At 40.5% G+C, this 16,280-nt stretch overlaps 1 protein-coding gene across 1 annotated transcript; it reads right to left on the bottom strand.

Moving 5' to 3' along the window:
- Window positions 1–546: 546 nt before the first annotated feature.
- Window positions 547–2,316, bottom strand: LOC128664653 (tigger transposable element-derived protein 1-like). Its single transcript, XM_053719465.1, has one exon. The coding sequence runs from the start codon at window positions 2,314–2,316 to the stop codon at window positions 547–549; it is 1,770 nt and encodes a 589-aa protein (XP_053575440.1).
- Window positions 2,317–16,280: the final 13,964 nt, after the last annotated feature.

The following is a 16,280-nucleotide window of genomic DNA, read 5'->3' as shown; positions in this document are numbered from 1 at the left end:
TCACCTGCACACACAGATATCCCCCTAAAATAGCTATAACTAAAAACAAACTAAAAACTACTTCCAAAACTATTCAGCTTTGATATTAATGAGTTTTTTGGGTTCATTGAGAACATGGTTGTTGTTCAATAATAAAATTAATCCTCAAAAATACAACTTGCCTAATAATTCTGCACTCCCTGTATATATATATATATATATATATATATATATATATATATATATATATATATACAGGTATACCCCGCTCATACAGCGGGTTAGGGACCGGAGCCCCGCTGTAAAGTGAAAACCGACTTAAAGTGAGTCAATGCATTTTTTACTTGTTTTTCACTTGCCAGTGTGTTTACAAGCTTAAAAACATGTTTGAAATAACATATATAGGTGTGCAATAGTGCTAAGTTTAGTTTAATAACAACAAAAGACAGTACACTACTGTATTCAGTTATGCAGACAGTAGAAAGGGATACATATACTGTATACAGGTACTGTACAGTACAACATGTAGTACAATACAGTGGTATGTGCTTTATTGCTTATCTTTGCTTATGATTCATCATCTGAGTTTTCAATGCAAATCAGTTTTGAAGGTGGAGAACTTGACAAAGATTCATCAGGTCTTGATGTTGAAGGTGATGATGATGGCTGTGGGACTTTATTAAAATATGATAGCAAAGAAGTTTGCTTCATGGACTGACGCTTCCTTTCTCGAAGTATTTCTTTATAACATGCAATTCCATTTGACACAATTTTATTAACTGAAGAACTTCTTTCAAAATTGCCATCAATCTGCTCCAAACCTGCCAAACCCGTTTCAATTAAATTGACATATTCCTCTAATTCTTTTGTTGGCATTTCCCTAATGCAAACTGGGTCTTCATCAGTAGAACCATCAGTTTCAAGAAACAGTCTTCTTTGCTCTTCAATCATAATCAAATCTTCATCTGTCAATGGCTGGTCATGAGATGCAAGCAATTCTGTAACATCTTCAGGCTCCACTTCTAGTTCCAGTTGTCTAGCCATGTCCACAACGCTAGCATTGACTTCCTCTACCGAAGTCTCAAGGCCGGGAACATCATCCATAAAGGTGGGGATTAGCTTTTTCCACACACGTCTCAATGCTGATTCTGAAACTTCATTCCAGGAATCTCTAATTGCTTTAATAGCATCTAGAATTGTAAATCCTTTCCAGAAGGCTTTTAATTTGTTCTGTGTAGCACCATCAGATGCATCGCTATCTAAGGCAGTTATAGCAGCAGTAAATGTCTTCTTCAAATAATATGCTTTGAAGGTTGCAATCTTTCCCTGATCCATAGGCTGAAGAATAGATGTGGTGTTTGCAGGCAAGAAAACAACTTGAATCTCATTGTACATTTCCATTAATGCTCGTGGGTGAGAAGGTGCATTGTCAGTAAGCATTAAAATTTTAAAAGGAATTTTTTTTTCCTTGCAGTAGGCTTCAACTGTGGGTTTAAAATAATCTGTAAACCATGTTGTAAATAGACTTGCAGTCATCCAGGCTTTAGTGTTTGATTTGTAGTAAACAGGCAGGCTAGATTTAGCATAGTTTTTCAGAGCCCTGGGATTCTCAGAATGGTAGATCATCATAGGCTTCAGCTTCAAATCACCAGCTGCATTAGCACCTAAAAGCAGTGTTAGTCGATCCTTTGCAGCTTTGAATCCTGGCATTAACTTTTCCTCCTTTGCAATGAATGTCCTAGATGGCATTTTTTTCCAGAAAAGGCCGGTTTCATCAACATTAAATATTTGCTGTGTGGTGTAACCACCATCTTCTATAATTTTAGCCAGCTCTTCTGGAAAAGCCTCTGCAGATTCAACATCTGCACTAGCTGCTTCCCCTTGCACTTTAATGTTGTGCAGATGACTTCTTTCCTTAAACCTGTTAAACCAACCTCTGCTAGCTTCAAAATTTTCATCTTTAGCACTCTCACCTCTATCAGTCTTCATTGCATTAAACAAGGATAGTGCCTTGCTTTGAATAATGGCTTGGCTTAAAGGAACATTGTGGCTGGTTTGATCTTCTATCCAAACCACTAGCAGCTTCTCCATTTCAGCAATAAGGTTGTCTCTCTTGCGAATCACTTTTGTGTGCACTGGAGTAGCACTTTTTACTTCTTTTAAGTATTTTTCTTTAGCGTTCACCACTGTGCTAACTGTTGTGCGAGCCAAACCTAACTTGCGGCCTATATCTGAGATGGACATACCTTGCTCACTCATCTTTATCATTTCCAACTTTTGATTCAATGTAAGAGGCTTACGGATCCTCTTTTTTTCATCACCTGGAGCCAGGGCCATTGTAGAAATGTAGAAATAAAATAAAGACTAAAATACAAAACAGAGATGATACTGGGAGTGAATTTTTAAATTACTGTATAAAAAAAGACATGAAAAAAAAAAGATTGTCTGCTCCTATTGCAATGATTGGTTTTACCTTTGTGCTTACCTTGAATAGTACAGGTAATAATCTCATATGCCTCCTTCATCTCATACAGTCTATACAGTACCATACCATAACCTAATGTACAGTACTCTACTGTACCTGTACTGTATGACAGATCCTTATTTTATGTGGAGATCTCAAACCATGCCAAACAATACTGTACAGTACTAAAGTAGGTTATGTTTTATGGTATGGTACTGTATATGAGATGGAGGCATATGAAATGCTTACCTGTACTATTCAAGGTAAGCACAAAGGTATTATGACAATAATACTGTATACAGCATATACTGGTACTTGTACTGTACCTTTATTGGCCAAAAAATACTGCTTATGAAGAACTAGACTTGTGTGTACGGTACAATTACTGTATGGATTTAACAAATAATCCTGTACAGTACTGTACCTTTAATTGTACAAAAAATACTGTAATGCTTATGAAGACCGGTATACTGTACTGGACTTACCAAATTACAGTATCTGGTACAGTACAATACTGTACTGCACAGTTTTAGCAACCCTAAAGTCTTCCCAACGTACTCTGTAAAACCGCATGCAATTTTTCTCCTTACTCCTTGTCTAAGTCCTGAGCTGTGCCGCGCTGAGAAACTACTTCCGGGTTTGCGGCTTCGACGTATTAGCGAAACGACGTAAAGCGAATCGACGTAAAGCGGGGTATACCTGTATATATATATATATATTCCATACGATAGAAATGCACTCACAGGTCTTTTTGCAGGGTGAAAAACAAAATCTTGTTTATTGATGAAACGTTTTCAGGGATATCTTCCCCTTCATCAGCATAGCATACAAGTGAAAATGTGACCAATATATATATACACACACAATAAAATTAAAGGTTATATATATATATATATATATATATATATATATATATATATATATATATATATATATATATATATATGTGATAAAAATGAGTAAACAGCAAGTCGCAGCCTACTGGTCTGGCCAGACTACTCAAACAATATACTCTCTACCAGTCGAGGCTCCTCTATAGGAGCACTTGAGCACGTGAGCCCCTGATGAACAGAAAAAAAAGAAAAAAAGGGTGAGCAATAAAAAAAAATATTACATTTTTATTTTTTATATTTTTTCTGATTAAATAAAAAAATATTTCAGGCTCCACTGCAGTTTTGACTATAAAACATTAAAATTGCCATTTTTAAATCTTTAGGCTGAAAGTGGAATGGGCTTTTGCCTAATACTTCTATCTATCGCACATGCTGTGCAGTGTGATAAATAGAAGTATAGGCAAAAGCCCTTTCCACTTTCAGCCTACATTGACTGCAGCACCACCTACAGGCCAGCCCATAGCCTTCCTAATTGCACAGCTCTTAGTGTGTGAGTGAGAGCCAGCTGTCACGTTACACTCGCACACTAAGAGCTGACTGTGTTTGTGGGAGGAGGAGCATCGCTTCAATCAGTTCAGAGTCAGACTTCAGATAGTGACGTGAGGAGGTGCAGAGCACTTCCGGTCCGAACCGATTGTCTTCTTCCTCCCACCCAGAGTCAGTCCCAAGCGCAGCATCTAATTGCAGCTGCATACTGCCACGAGGGAAGATTATCAGGAAGTGCTGAGAGGGAAGCAGCAAGATTAGGCTAGTACTGCTGGAGAGGTGTGCCGGTTTATTGTTTTCCAGGACGCTGTCCCTGGCGTTGGTGGGGGTGAAAGAGCCACACCATCATGTGTGCCTTTCTAGGCATCATAAGGAAGACTTCAAGGTGTGGATGACATTCCTGGACAGTTTTAAAGGGAGAGCCTTGATACCACAACCTAGGGTGCTGGCGTCTGATTTAGAACTGTTCACTGATGCGGCTGGGGGATTTTTTTTCAGGGGCCTACCTGGGACGCTGCTGCATAGGGCAATGCCCTGAGGATTGGGTGGAGCTAGGTCTTAAAAAGAATGTAACCTTTCTGGAGTTGGTCCCATTATGGGTAGCTTTGAGAGTATGGCCTCTTGAGCTAGCAGACAAGAGAGTTACTTTCAAATCTGATAATATGGGGGTAGTTTTGGCAATTAACAGATTGACAGCTAATTCTCTACCGGTTATCCATCTGTTGCGGATGTTTGTGCTGGAATGTTTGAGGAACAATGTGTGATTTAGAGCTGTTCATGTAGAAGGGGTAAACAATGGGATAGCTGACGCTCTTTCCCGTTTGCAGTGGGACCGTTTCCGAACCTTGGCCCCAGCCGCAGAGGAGATGGGAGACCCATGTCCGAGGAGTCTGTGGTCCGTGGCATTTCCAACCTAGCAGGTTTGGTGAGGGGAGTATTAGCTTGGAACACTTGGAAGGCCTACTGGCAGGTATGGAAACAGTGGTGGGGATTTATGAGCGAGAATGATGAAAAGGGGGGTGTCAAACAGGCTGGATCTCATGCTCAAGTGGATGGAGGTATGGAAAAGGGAAGGAGCCTCAAAGGCTATGGTTCAGAGGAGGTTGCCCGCATTGGTTTTCCTATTTCAGCTGCTAGGTTGGGACTGAGGACATAACAAAAGCGTCTGTTGTTCGGCTAGCAGATAGTCCTAGAAGACAAAGGAGAGGTGCTTCATGGTATAATAATGTCTAACACTGCTGTTGCCTTATATGTTTTTATAATTTTAATTAAAACTTGTTTTTATACGGACACGCTACCACTCCTGTTTTATCTTGACGTTTGGATTTTTTGGCCATTTGGTCATTCTGCTAGCAGGACTTGTCACTCATCTATATGCCAGAGCACTCGTACTAAGTGCTAGTACTAGAGGTTGGGGTGTGTCTGACAGTTTGTTTGGATCTCCTCCTTGGAAATCAGCCCAACTGTGTCTAACGAGCGACTCCTTGGTCTTGGTTTGCCGTTTATAGCAATGTGTGCTTTTTCAAATTGTGAGTTGCCATCTGTATTCCTATGTACATCTGGTATTAGATATTATTATACCATAAAGCGCCTCTCCTTTGTCTTCTAGGACTATCTACTATCATCACTATTTTTCCAGAGAGTTCTGCCTCACTTCTGTGTCTCACTGAATTGAAGCTAATCACCGTTCATTACAAAACAGTGACTTTGTTGTGCCTACAACTTCAAAGACTATTTTGACTTAATAACACTTTTATTATTCACAGTAATAAAATCTATACTAATTGTGTTACTAATTGATTTTTTTTTAGGGGACTTGTTAAACACTAAGAGCAGTGTTTACCATTGGGTTCTTATTAACATTTATCCTATATTATCATGCGCACTTCACTGTGGTTCTGATGTTAGATCTGACCATTTTTTTGTTCGGCTAGCAGCCAGGGGTTGGGCACGAGACAAGGTGGTGACTGATGCTAGAAGGCAGGTTGTTTTTTCGGTTTTACAAGCAGTTATAAGAGCGTTACAGGGCACATGAGAGTCTTATTACGAGTTCTTACTCTTCAAGACAGCGTTTGTGTTGGCCTTTTTTGGAAGCTTTCAGGCTATCGGAGCTGGTGAGTGTTAATAAGAGGGAGGCGGAGGGGATTCAGCTTGATGACATTTGGTTGGAGGGCGGAAAAGTTCATATATGGTTGCGTAGATCTAAGACAGATCAGCAGGGAAAGGGGAATCTGGTTAGCTTAGACCTGTTCTGAGTGGAACCTGTCCTGTGAAACTGCTGCATGGTCTGGCCCACCGTGCTGCAGCTCAGTTTCAGGGTCTTGGCAATCTTCTTATAGCCTAGGCCATCTTTATGTAGAGCAACACTTCTTTTTTTCAGATCCTCAGAGAGTTATTTGCCATGAGGTGCCATGTTGAACTTCCAGTGACCAGTATGAGAGAGTGTGAGACGGAGAACACCAAATTTAACATACATGCTCCCCATTCACACCTGAGACCTTGTAACATTAACGAGTCACATGACACCGGAGAGGGAAAATGGCAAATGTGCCCAATTTGGACATTTACACTTAGGGATGTGCTCACTTTTGTTGCCAATAGTTTAGACATTAATGACTGTGTGTTGAGTTATTTTGAGGGATCAGCAATTTTACACTGTTATACAGGCTGTACACTCACTACTTTACATTGTAGCAAAATGTCATTTCTTCAGTGTTGTCACATTAAAGGATATAATAAAATATTTACAAAAATGTGAGGTGTGTACTCACTTTTGTGAGATACTGTATATATATATATATATATATATATATATATATATATATATATATATATATATAAAATCTGAAAACAAGTAGGTTCCTGGACTAGCCAAAGAACCCCCAAGATTTATGAGCGCTCTGAATATTTGGTAGTGAAGGACTAGTCACAATACGTGAAGTATATAAATATATTATTATTGCACTCTTGCACACATAAACCTGCAGCTAATTCTAAAAACAAAGAGATACTCCTCAGATATCTCTTTTAAAAGTAATATAGAAAAACAAGGGTATAAATAGTGCTGGTAGTTACAATGTGCTAATACTGCATAAAAAAGATGATGAGCACAATAATGTATGTGTTTAAATGTTTGTGAGACCCTTATTTAGGTATAAAATGAATGTACAGTCTCCCTGGTCACAATAGAAAAACAAAGATTATCCCAAAAAGTAAGTTCTCCTTTAAGTAGATGTGTACAGATCCACTTGGTTATTCCCCTTTTGGGTGTCCACTTACTTTATGTTACCTCAATCAGTATGAGGTATGTTTTAGACGTATCTGATATATCTGCCTTGTATTTGCTCTTGACAGGGAATAGTCTGCACCATGTGTCACATGGTGCAGACAATTCATGACTTGGCTTCTCCACAAATGGCGAGATCACACAATGACCATCCTGAGAAGTAAAAGGACTGGAAGTTTCTACCACTGACAAGAGGCATCATTATCTGAACAAGTCCCTGTCAATAGCAAATACAAGGCGGATATATCAGATACGTCTAAAACTTACCTCATACTGATTGAGGTAACATAAAGTAAGTGGACACCCAAAAGGGGAATAACCAAGAGGATCTATAGACATCTACTTAAAGGAGAACTTACTTTTTGGGATAATCTTTGTTTTTCTATTGTGACCAGGTAGACTGTACATTCATTTTATACCTTGATAAGGGTCTCACAAATATTTAAACACATACATTATTGTGCTCATCATCTTTTTTATGCAGTATTAGCACATTGTAACTACCAGCGCTTTCTATACCCTTGTCTTATTTATTTATTTATATACTGTATATATATATATATATATATATATATATAGTATATTACTGTATAGCCCTTTCCAGTCATATACATTACATTTTTTTTATTTTAATTTTTTATCAGAAACTGTTTGTATGAGTGTAACACTTTATTATAATGTGCTTTTGATGTGTTTCGTTGAGATTTTTTTTTTAACCCTTACACTTTACGCGAGGTCTTCAGTCACACTGATCCATTGAGCGCAAATTTTGTTTGCATTTAAACACAAACGTTTAATCTAGCCCATAATCTTTAGAAACACATGGATCTTACATTTTTCACCAATCACCATTCAATTAGCATTTCTAATTAGTAGAATAATAATTTTTTTTACTTGCACTTTAATTTTGATTCTATGAAGTGCATGGGTAAAGCTGACCCCTGTGAGTTACGTGTCCTTACTCAAGGAAATAACTAAGGAGGCTTTAGAGGTCTCAATTGAGATCAGGACCACACCTCTAGGGGTCCCATCTGGCCCTGTATTCAGAAGTGGCATAACTACACGAGGTTGTAGTGCGGCTAGTGTTCCACCTGCATCATGTCTGGTTGCTCTATGTGCCCCACTGCAAAACAGGGCCCACAGTTTAAGGATAGTGTAATTATTTGCCTTTACAATAGGTTGGCAGTTTTTCTAAGATGGCCACCACAGTGTTGATGTACAGGAAACATATCACCATATTTATACAGGAAGACTTAGCGATTGCATATTTTGTGGTGCATATCAACCAACTGGAAAGCATGATTCACAGTCAAAGAGAAGCAGCAACCTTTTCTCTTATGTGGCAGCTGTTTCAGCTTCTGCTTAATGCAAAAATCTATAAAGGGTGCTACTGAAATGGGGAATTCTTCTATGGCCTTTATTCCGGTGCCCAGTGTGGTCTAGTTATGTCCTTGTCCTTACTGCACCTCAGATCAGAACAATTGTTCTGTAATTTCTATCAACCACTGGGACCTCAGATCAGATTAAATGAACTGCAGTCCTTGACAGTTGCATGTTCATATCGAACCCCAGATAATAATCGATCAGTTTACTATACAGCTTTTAAACTGGAGAGGCAGTCAAAAAACTGGACTGTACAACTAAATATTGGACACCTTACAACCCTAGGTAAAACTCATAAAGCTGTATAGGTGTTCATATGAGGTAAATAAATGCACCTTTCTGCAGCTTAAACACAAAAAGTAGTTGTATGCAGTACTGAAAAACATTAAAACCTTTAGACACATATTTATCCAGGCCCATGTATTTTTCTACACTTCAAAAAAAAAAACAGAAATCTAATATATTTTACAAAAATATCCCATTTCCTTAGGGTGCATCTTGGATATTTTGAAATGAAAACTGATTTTATTTCTTGTTAGAAAATACTGCATTATGAATGAATTCATACCAAGTACGCGGCATTGCCACCTTAACAGAATTCTAATAAAATCTGTTCTGCTCATAATATGTTTATTTATAGTAGAGATGGTGTTATTAACTGGAATTTCCCCTTGTTGTTGAATTTCGGCATAATACATCAGTTTTATGTGACCTGTTAAAATGTAAAGCTGACATAGTGTTTTGTTTGTACTTTAAAACGCAGTGTCTATATATTTGGGTGAAGTTATTAGTATGTGGTTTAAACTCTTTCTAAAACAAAGAGATCCCCAATGTCTAGAAGCCAGTTAGCAACTACCTTGTCATTTTTATTGGGTAATCATTCCGTCTCGTTGCTGCCAATTAATCAGCTCCGTAATTACCAATTTGTGCTTAGACAGCCCTGTAATGTTTGTGCCTAGTGGGTAATTAAGCTGTTCAATTACATAGGAAGATCATGTGATGTTCGAAAACTTTTTGGAGAAAACGAAGCTTGTTCTCTTTTGTGATAAACTAATAGACATAACAAAGTTACAAAGTTGTTCAAAGTTATAGTTGTAAACTAATCCAGGTAAATCTATTTTATCTCAAAACAAGTTAAGTATAAAATCATATGGCTATATCTCTATTGCAGCATGTACCGTAGCAACACAGTTGCAATATAGCAACAACCCCAATGCTACAGTGGTTGACCAAAATTAAGTCACAGAAAAATGGAGCCATCATTTAAAATACTAAACAAAAATAAATAAAATATATTCTGCCACTCTCATATTTAATCTTAATGTTTATGATTTTCATGCACACAGTGTGGCACCGCGCCGCTCTAGCTGTTGTTAGGGATGCGACGTGACCTGTATGCTCATTGCCTGGGGGGGGGGTCGGCTCCTCTCTGCTTGCCGGGGTGACGTCATTGCCGCACGCTTTCTCCCTCAGAAGCTGGTTAGGATCTCCTGTGGCTCGAATCCTGTGCCTATGTAAGTAACTCAGTCATACCTATCACCTACCTACTTACTGTTCTCCTGGGTTGTGCTTATTTGTATGCTGGACTGTTAAATTGTTGCTGAACCTTGCCTGTCTGACCACTCTGCCTGTTTAATCCTTAAACTGCTGGATTGATATACTGCTGCTGAATGTTGCTTGTCTGACCACTCTGCCTGTTTAACCCTTAATTGCTGGACTGTTATATCGTTGCTGAACCTTGCCTGTATGACAACTCTGCTTGTTTAACCCTTAAACTGCTGGAATGATATACTGCTGCTGAACCTTGCTCGTCTTACCACTCTGCCTGTTTAACCCTTAACTGCTGGATTGATTTACTGTTGCCAAACCCTGCCTGCCTGACCATCCTAGTGGTTTACCTCTGGACTGCCTTACTGTTTCCGAACCCTGCCTGTCTGACCATCCTAGTGGTTTGCCCCTGAACTACCTTTCTCTGGTTTCCTGTCTGTTGCCGCCAAGGACTGTCCTGCCTGTGGTAAGTGCCACTTATCTCATCTTGCAAACCTTCTCTGCTCTGGGATATTCCCTATCATTCCGGCTCAACGCCGGGAAAACGTTGGGAACTCATACCACACAGTTGCAGAATATGGATTCCAAGCTAGAGGCTATTACCACTCAACTCTCCTTACTAGTTACAACAAGGAATAACGCTCCTGTTGTTGTACCGCCAGTCTCTACTCCTAGTGCTGTGGCTTCTTCCTCTGCTTCTGGAAGTATACCCCGGATACCTTTGCCTGACAAGTATGAAGGTACTACGGATTGCAAGGGTTTTCTTAACCAATGCAGGATGCACTTCCGCAATGATCCTCACACCTTTCAGTCTCACCAGTCAAGGGTCACCTTTATCATTTCCTTACTGAAAGAAAAGGCCCTAGCCTGGGTCTATCCCCTTTTGGAATAGAACGCTACACTCCTGCATGATGCTGATGATTTCATTTCTGCATTATCTTCTGTCTTTGGGACTTCTTGCTGTACGTCTGCTGCAGAATTTTCTCTCCTGGACCTCCGCCAGGGCAATAGAACTGTGGCACAATTTGCCATCGGGTTTCGCACCTTGGCACTTGAAACCACTTGGGATGGCAGTGCTCTCAAGGCAGCCTTTAGGAGGGGTCTGTATGAATGCATCAAAGATGAACTCACTTTTCGATGACTTTATATCGCTTTGTATCAGTCTGGACTCTCGCTTCCAGGAGATACAAGCCGCAAGAGACAGAACCTGGAGGCTCCTTCCCTCCCATCCTCCTATGCGTCCAACTTCGTAAGTATCTTCTACCCCTTCAACAGCTTCACTTACCCCAGTGGAGGAACCCATGGATCTCTCCTCCTTCAAACCTTCAGAATCTGAAAGACAGAGATGAAGGAGATTGAGACTATGCTTTTATTGTGGGTCTAACACCCATCAACTAAGGGACTGTGACATTCGGCCGGGAAAAGCCAATGCTTAGGGGATAACACTGGGGTACCTCTAAGCATGAGAACCACTAAATCCCAGCATTCCACTCCTCTCTCCTCTCCCCCACATCCCCATAGCCAGTATACAGACTCCTCAAAACCTTCCTGTAGTATATGCGGACTTTGCAGATGTGTTTGAGGAAAAAACAGCCAACATGCTGCCAGCCCACCATCCTTATGACTGCAAGTTTGACCTCTTTCCCAGAGCCTCAATTCCTAAAAGGAGGGCTTATCCACTCTCCAAAGCTGAAACCAAATCCATAGAGGAGTACATCCAAGAGAACCTAACTAAAGGTTTCATTCACCCTTCCTCCTCTCCTGCTGGGGCAGGCTTCTTTTTCATCAGTAAGAATGATGATGGGCTCAGACCCTGCATCGACTACAGGGCCTTGAACAACATAACTATCAAGAATCGCTATCCCATTCCTTTGATCACGAACTGTATGACTCACTGCAGGATGCTCGCTTCTTCACCAAGCTGGATTTATGTGGGGCATACAATCTGATTTGTATCTTTCCAGGCCACGAATGGAAGACCGCCTTCAACACAAGATCTGGGCATTACGAATACCTTGTAATGCCCTTTGGACTGTGTAACACCCCTGCAGTCTTCTAAGCAATTGTCAACGATGTCTTCCGTGACCTCCTCAACCGCACTGTCATTGTCTATCTGGATGACATCCTTGTTTTCTCTTCCACTTTAGAGGAGCATCTCAGAGACAATGCTTTAGTAGCCAAGCTAGAAAAATGTCAGTTTGAGCAAGTTCAGATCCAATTCCTTAGTTATGTCATCTTGAATAAGAGTTTTGCCATGGATCCTGCTAAACTCACTACAGTTCTAGAATGGCATCAACCTACTTCTTTAAAGGAATTACAGAGGTTCCTGGGGTTCTCCAATTATTACTGCAAGTTTATAAATAACTTTTCTCAAACAGTCGCTCCGCTCACTGAATTGACAATATGGAACAAAGACTGTAAGCATTGGCCTCCTGAAGCCACAAATGCCTTTGAATGTCTGAAAAAGGCTTTCTGTTCTGCTCCTGTGCTCTGCCATCCTGATCCTGACCTACAGTTCACTTTAGAGGTTGATGCCTCTGAGATAGGGGCTTGAGCAGGTCTAACCCAAAGGGATCCTTTGACTTCCAAATCACACCCTGTAGCCTTTTTCTCTAAACGCTTTACTCCTGCTGAGAGGAATTACGATGTGGGTAATTGTGAACTCTTAGCCATTAAGATGGCTTTGACTGAATGGCGTCATTGGTTAGAGGGCACCACCAATCCCATTCAGATTCTCACTGACCACAAGAATCTGACTTAACTAGAGACTGCTCCTCGACTTAATCCTTGACAGGCCAGGTGGGCCTTGTTCTTTTCCCGTTTTATCTTTGTTGTCTCTTATCTTCCTGGGACCAAGAACAAGAAGGCGGATTCCCCTTACCATCAGTTCCCTCACTCAAGTGACTCCTCTAAAGCTCCAATTGAACACATCATTCCACCCTCCTGTGTGGTTGCTCAACTAAATACCACCCTTCTGCAAAGATTGCAACATGCCCAGTCCAGTAAACCCCCTCTAGCCCCCATGGCCTCTGATATCCTCTTTGTACCTCTGAATCTACGCACCCCTGTGCTATCCTGGGCTCATGATAGTAAACTCTCAGGACATCCTGGTTAGACTATGACTTTTAAGCATCTTTCCCAACATGTATGGTGGCCTACTATGAAGTCTGACGCTCTGGATTTTGTGAAAGCCTGCACAACTTGTGCTGCCAACAAAACTCTCTGATCCTTACCTCCTGGCTTGCTCCAACCATTGTCCATACCCAAACAACCATGAACACATATAACAATGGATTTCATTATGAACCTTCCTCCTTCTGACCACCATACAGTTATCTGGGTTGTGGTGGATCGCTTTTCCAGACTGGCTCATTTTGTACCCCTAACCAAACTGCCTTTGGCCCAAGAATTATCATTTCTTTTACTCTTGCATGTGGTACGACTTCATGGCATTCCTGTGAATATTGTTTCTGACAGAGGTCCACAGTTCATCTCCACTTTTTGGAGAGCCTTTAGTAAGCTGATTGGAACCACTGTTTCCTTGTCTTCTGGCTACTATCCTCAGACCAATGGACTAACTGAGAGAGTAAACCAGGATCTTGAAGCCTACCTTAGAGCCTTTGTCAATGCTCACCATACAAACTGGTCTGAGCTGGCAAGAAACACTCATTGGCACTCATTTATGTTCTCCATTTCAAGCAGCAGGGTATCGGTCTCATGTCTTCCCTCTTTCTGTTCAGTCCACTGAGGTTCCTGCTGCAGACCGACAGCTCTCAGCTATTTTCAGTTGTCTCTAGATATAAGAAGTTTGCTGATCGTAATAGAGCTTCTGTACGTGCCATCCCTGTGGGTGAACGTGTTTGGGTCTCTACTCGACATATTCATCAACGTCAACCCTGTCACAAATTGGGGCCTAAGTTTATCGTTCCTTACAAGGTCCTGAAAAGACTGTCTCTTTTTGAATACAAAGTGGCCTTGCGCAAAACCATACGCATACACCCTGTTTTCCACATCTCACTACTCAAGCCTTACATCAAGAATAGGTATACCCAGCTCCAATCTCCTCCTCCTCCACTCCTGGTCTCTGGTGACCCTGAATATGAGGTAGCTAAGATCCTGGACTCCAGATACAGGTACAGACAACTGCAGTACCTGATACATTGGAAGGGTTACTCTGTGGCAGATTATTCCTGGGTTCCTGCCCGTGATGTGCATGCTTCATCTTTGGTCTCTAGATTCCATGCTACTCAACCTTTAAGACGGACTCTGGTTTCCGGAGGGAACCCTTGAGAAGGGGGCTATGTCACGACCTGTATGCTCGTTGCCTGAGGGGGAGTCAGCTCCTCTCTGGGTGCGGCGGTGACGTTATCGCTGCACGCTTTCCCTCTCAGAAGCTGGTTAGGATCTCCTGTGGCGCAAATCCTGTGCCTAGGTAAGTAACTCAGTCATACCTATCACTGCCCAATATAGATGCTACTTACTGTTCCCCTGGGTTGTGCCTATTTGTATGCTAGACTGTTATATTGTTGCTGAACCTTGCCTGTCTGACCACTCTACCTGTTTAACCCTTAAACTGCTGGATTGATATACTGCTGCTGAACCTTGCTTGTCTGACCACTCTGACTGTTTAACCCTTAATTGCTGGACTGTTATATTGTTGCTGAACCTTGCCTGTCTGACCACTCTGCCTGTTTAACCCTTAAAATGCTGGATTGATATACTGCTGCTGAACCTTGCTCGTCTGACCACTCTGCCTTTTTAACCCTTAACTGCTGGACTGCCTTACTGTTGCCCTTACTACCTCTGGACTGCTTTACTGTTGCCGATCCCTGCCTGCCTGACCATCCTAGTGGTTTGCCCCTGAACTACCTTTCTCTGGTTTCCTGTTTGTTGCCGCCAAGGACTGTCCTGCCTGTGGTAAGTGCCAGTTATCTCATCTTGGGGATATTCCCTATCATTCCGGCTTGACGCCGAGATAACAAGACTACTGGCCGAGTTCGGTCTGATAGAGAAGTATCCCATGAACATTACACACAGAGGGCCAGATTACGAGTGGAGTGCAAGCGATATCGGGTTTCTGCAGGTTAATTGCACTCTTATTATGAATTCAAATTAAAGTTTTTTTTTTTTTTAAATGTAACACTAGGAGATGAAGCCACAAGCGTTACATCAAACGTTACGGGATACTCATATCAACTTAGAGAAAGACTGGACTGTAGTTCAAACTATGTGATCTATTTGCTATCATGTGTTTGTGGGGTACAATACTTGGGACGCACGATTAGTAAGATTAGGAAACGTTGGGATGAACATTACAGGAACATTAAAAAAGGCAGCTTAAAACATAGTGTATCTAGACATTCTATCAACTGTCATCAAGGTCAAAATTGTACTTTTTGTATAACCCCTTTGGAAAAAATTCACCCTAAGCAAGGAACCAATCATTATACCTGTTTAAGACAAAGGGAAACCTATTGATATACAAGTTTGGTAGTTTGTTTCCTGAAGGGTTAAACGAAAACATTTGTAATCCTTATATGTGTGCACCATAGAGCCTGGATTATAACATGCACCCACTTTATGATAAAAAAGAAAAATCGAATACATTAATATTTTTTAGGTTAAGACTATATATTCACAATTCCCTATACGCACTATTGATATGTGTCATCAATTTTATGGATACACTTAATAGTTCCCTTTATTACACTAAAATATAATTTATAGATATATCCACCAGTATTGGGGAGGACCATATTATTTAATTTGAGCATATAAGTATAACTTTATTACATATGGATAGATAATTATTATATCTTATTCATAGACACTCCTATAGGATTACCCCTTAGGGTAAGTGATAGTTATATATTTTATTGGTTCACTCTTAAAGTGAAGTACATATAAATGTCGATTATAATATCACCTACAGTATATTTTTGTCAAAATGACTACCACTAGATATATAATAACTATACCCCCTAAATAGGGTTATGGTTCTAGTGAGACATGCTTACACCATACACTTATTTCACTTACACTTATTTTAGTGGGATCACCTGATATTCACTAGTTTAATATAGATAATCTCAGTAGTAATAATATTGTATAGAGCCACATAGTATATTTTCGTCATTCTCCTATTATAGTTTTTATCACATTGAAATTGTCCAGACACCCGGTATTAGCACCCCGTTTTAGTTGGGATTATAGATAGCAGGCTCATCATCATGCTCATTTA

Source organism: Bombina bombina, chromosome 6 (genome assembly GCF_027579735.1).
Source record: "Bombina bombina isolate aBomBom1 chromosome 6, aBomBom1.pri, whole genome shotgun sequence".
Classification (NCBI taxonomy): Eukaryota; Metazoa; Chordata; class Amphibia; order Anura; family Bombinatoridae; genus Bombina; species Bombina bombina.
This window is presented reverse-complemented; position numbering and strand designations above follow the sequence as displayed.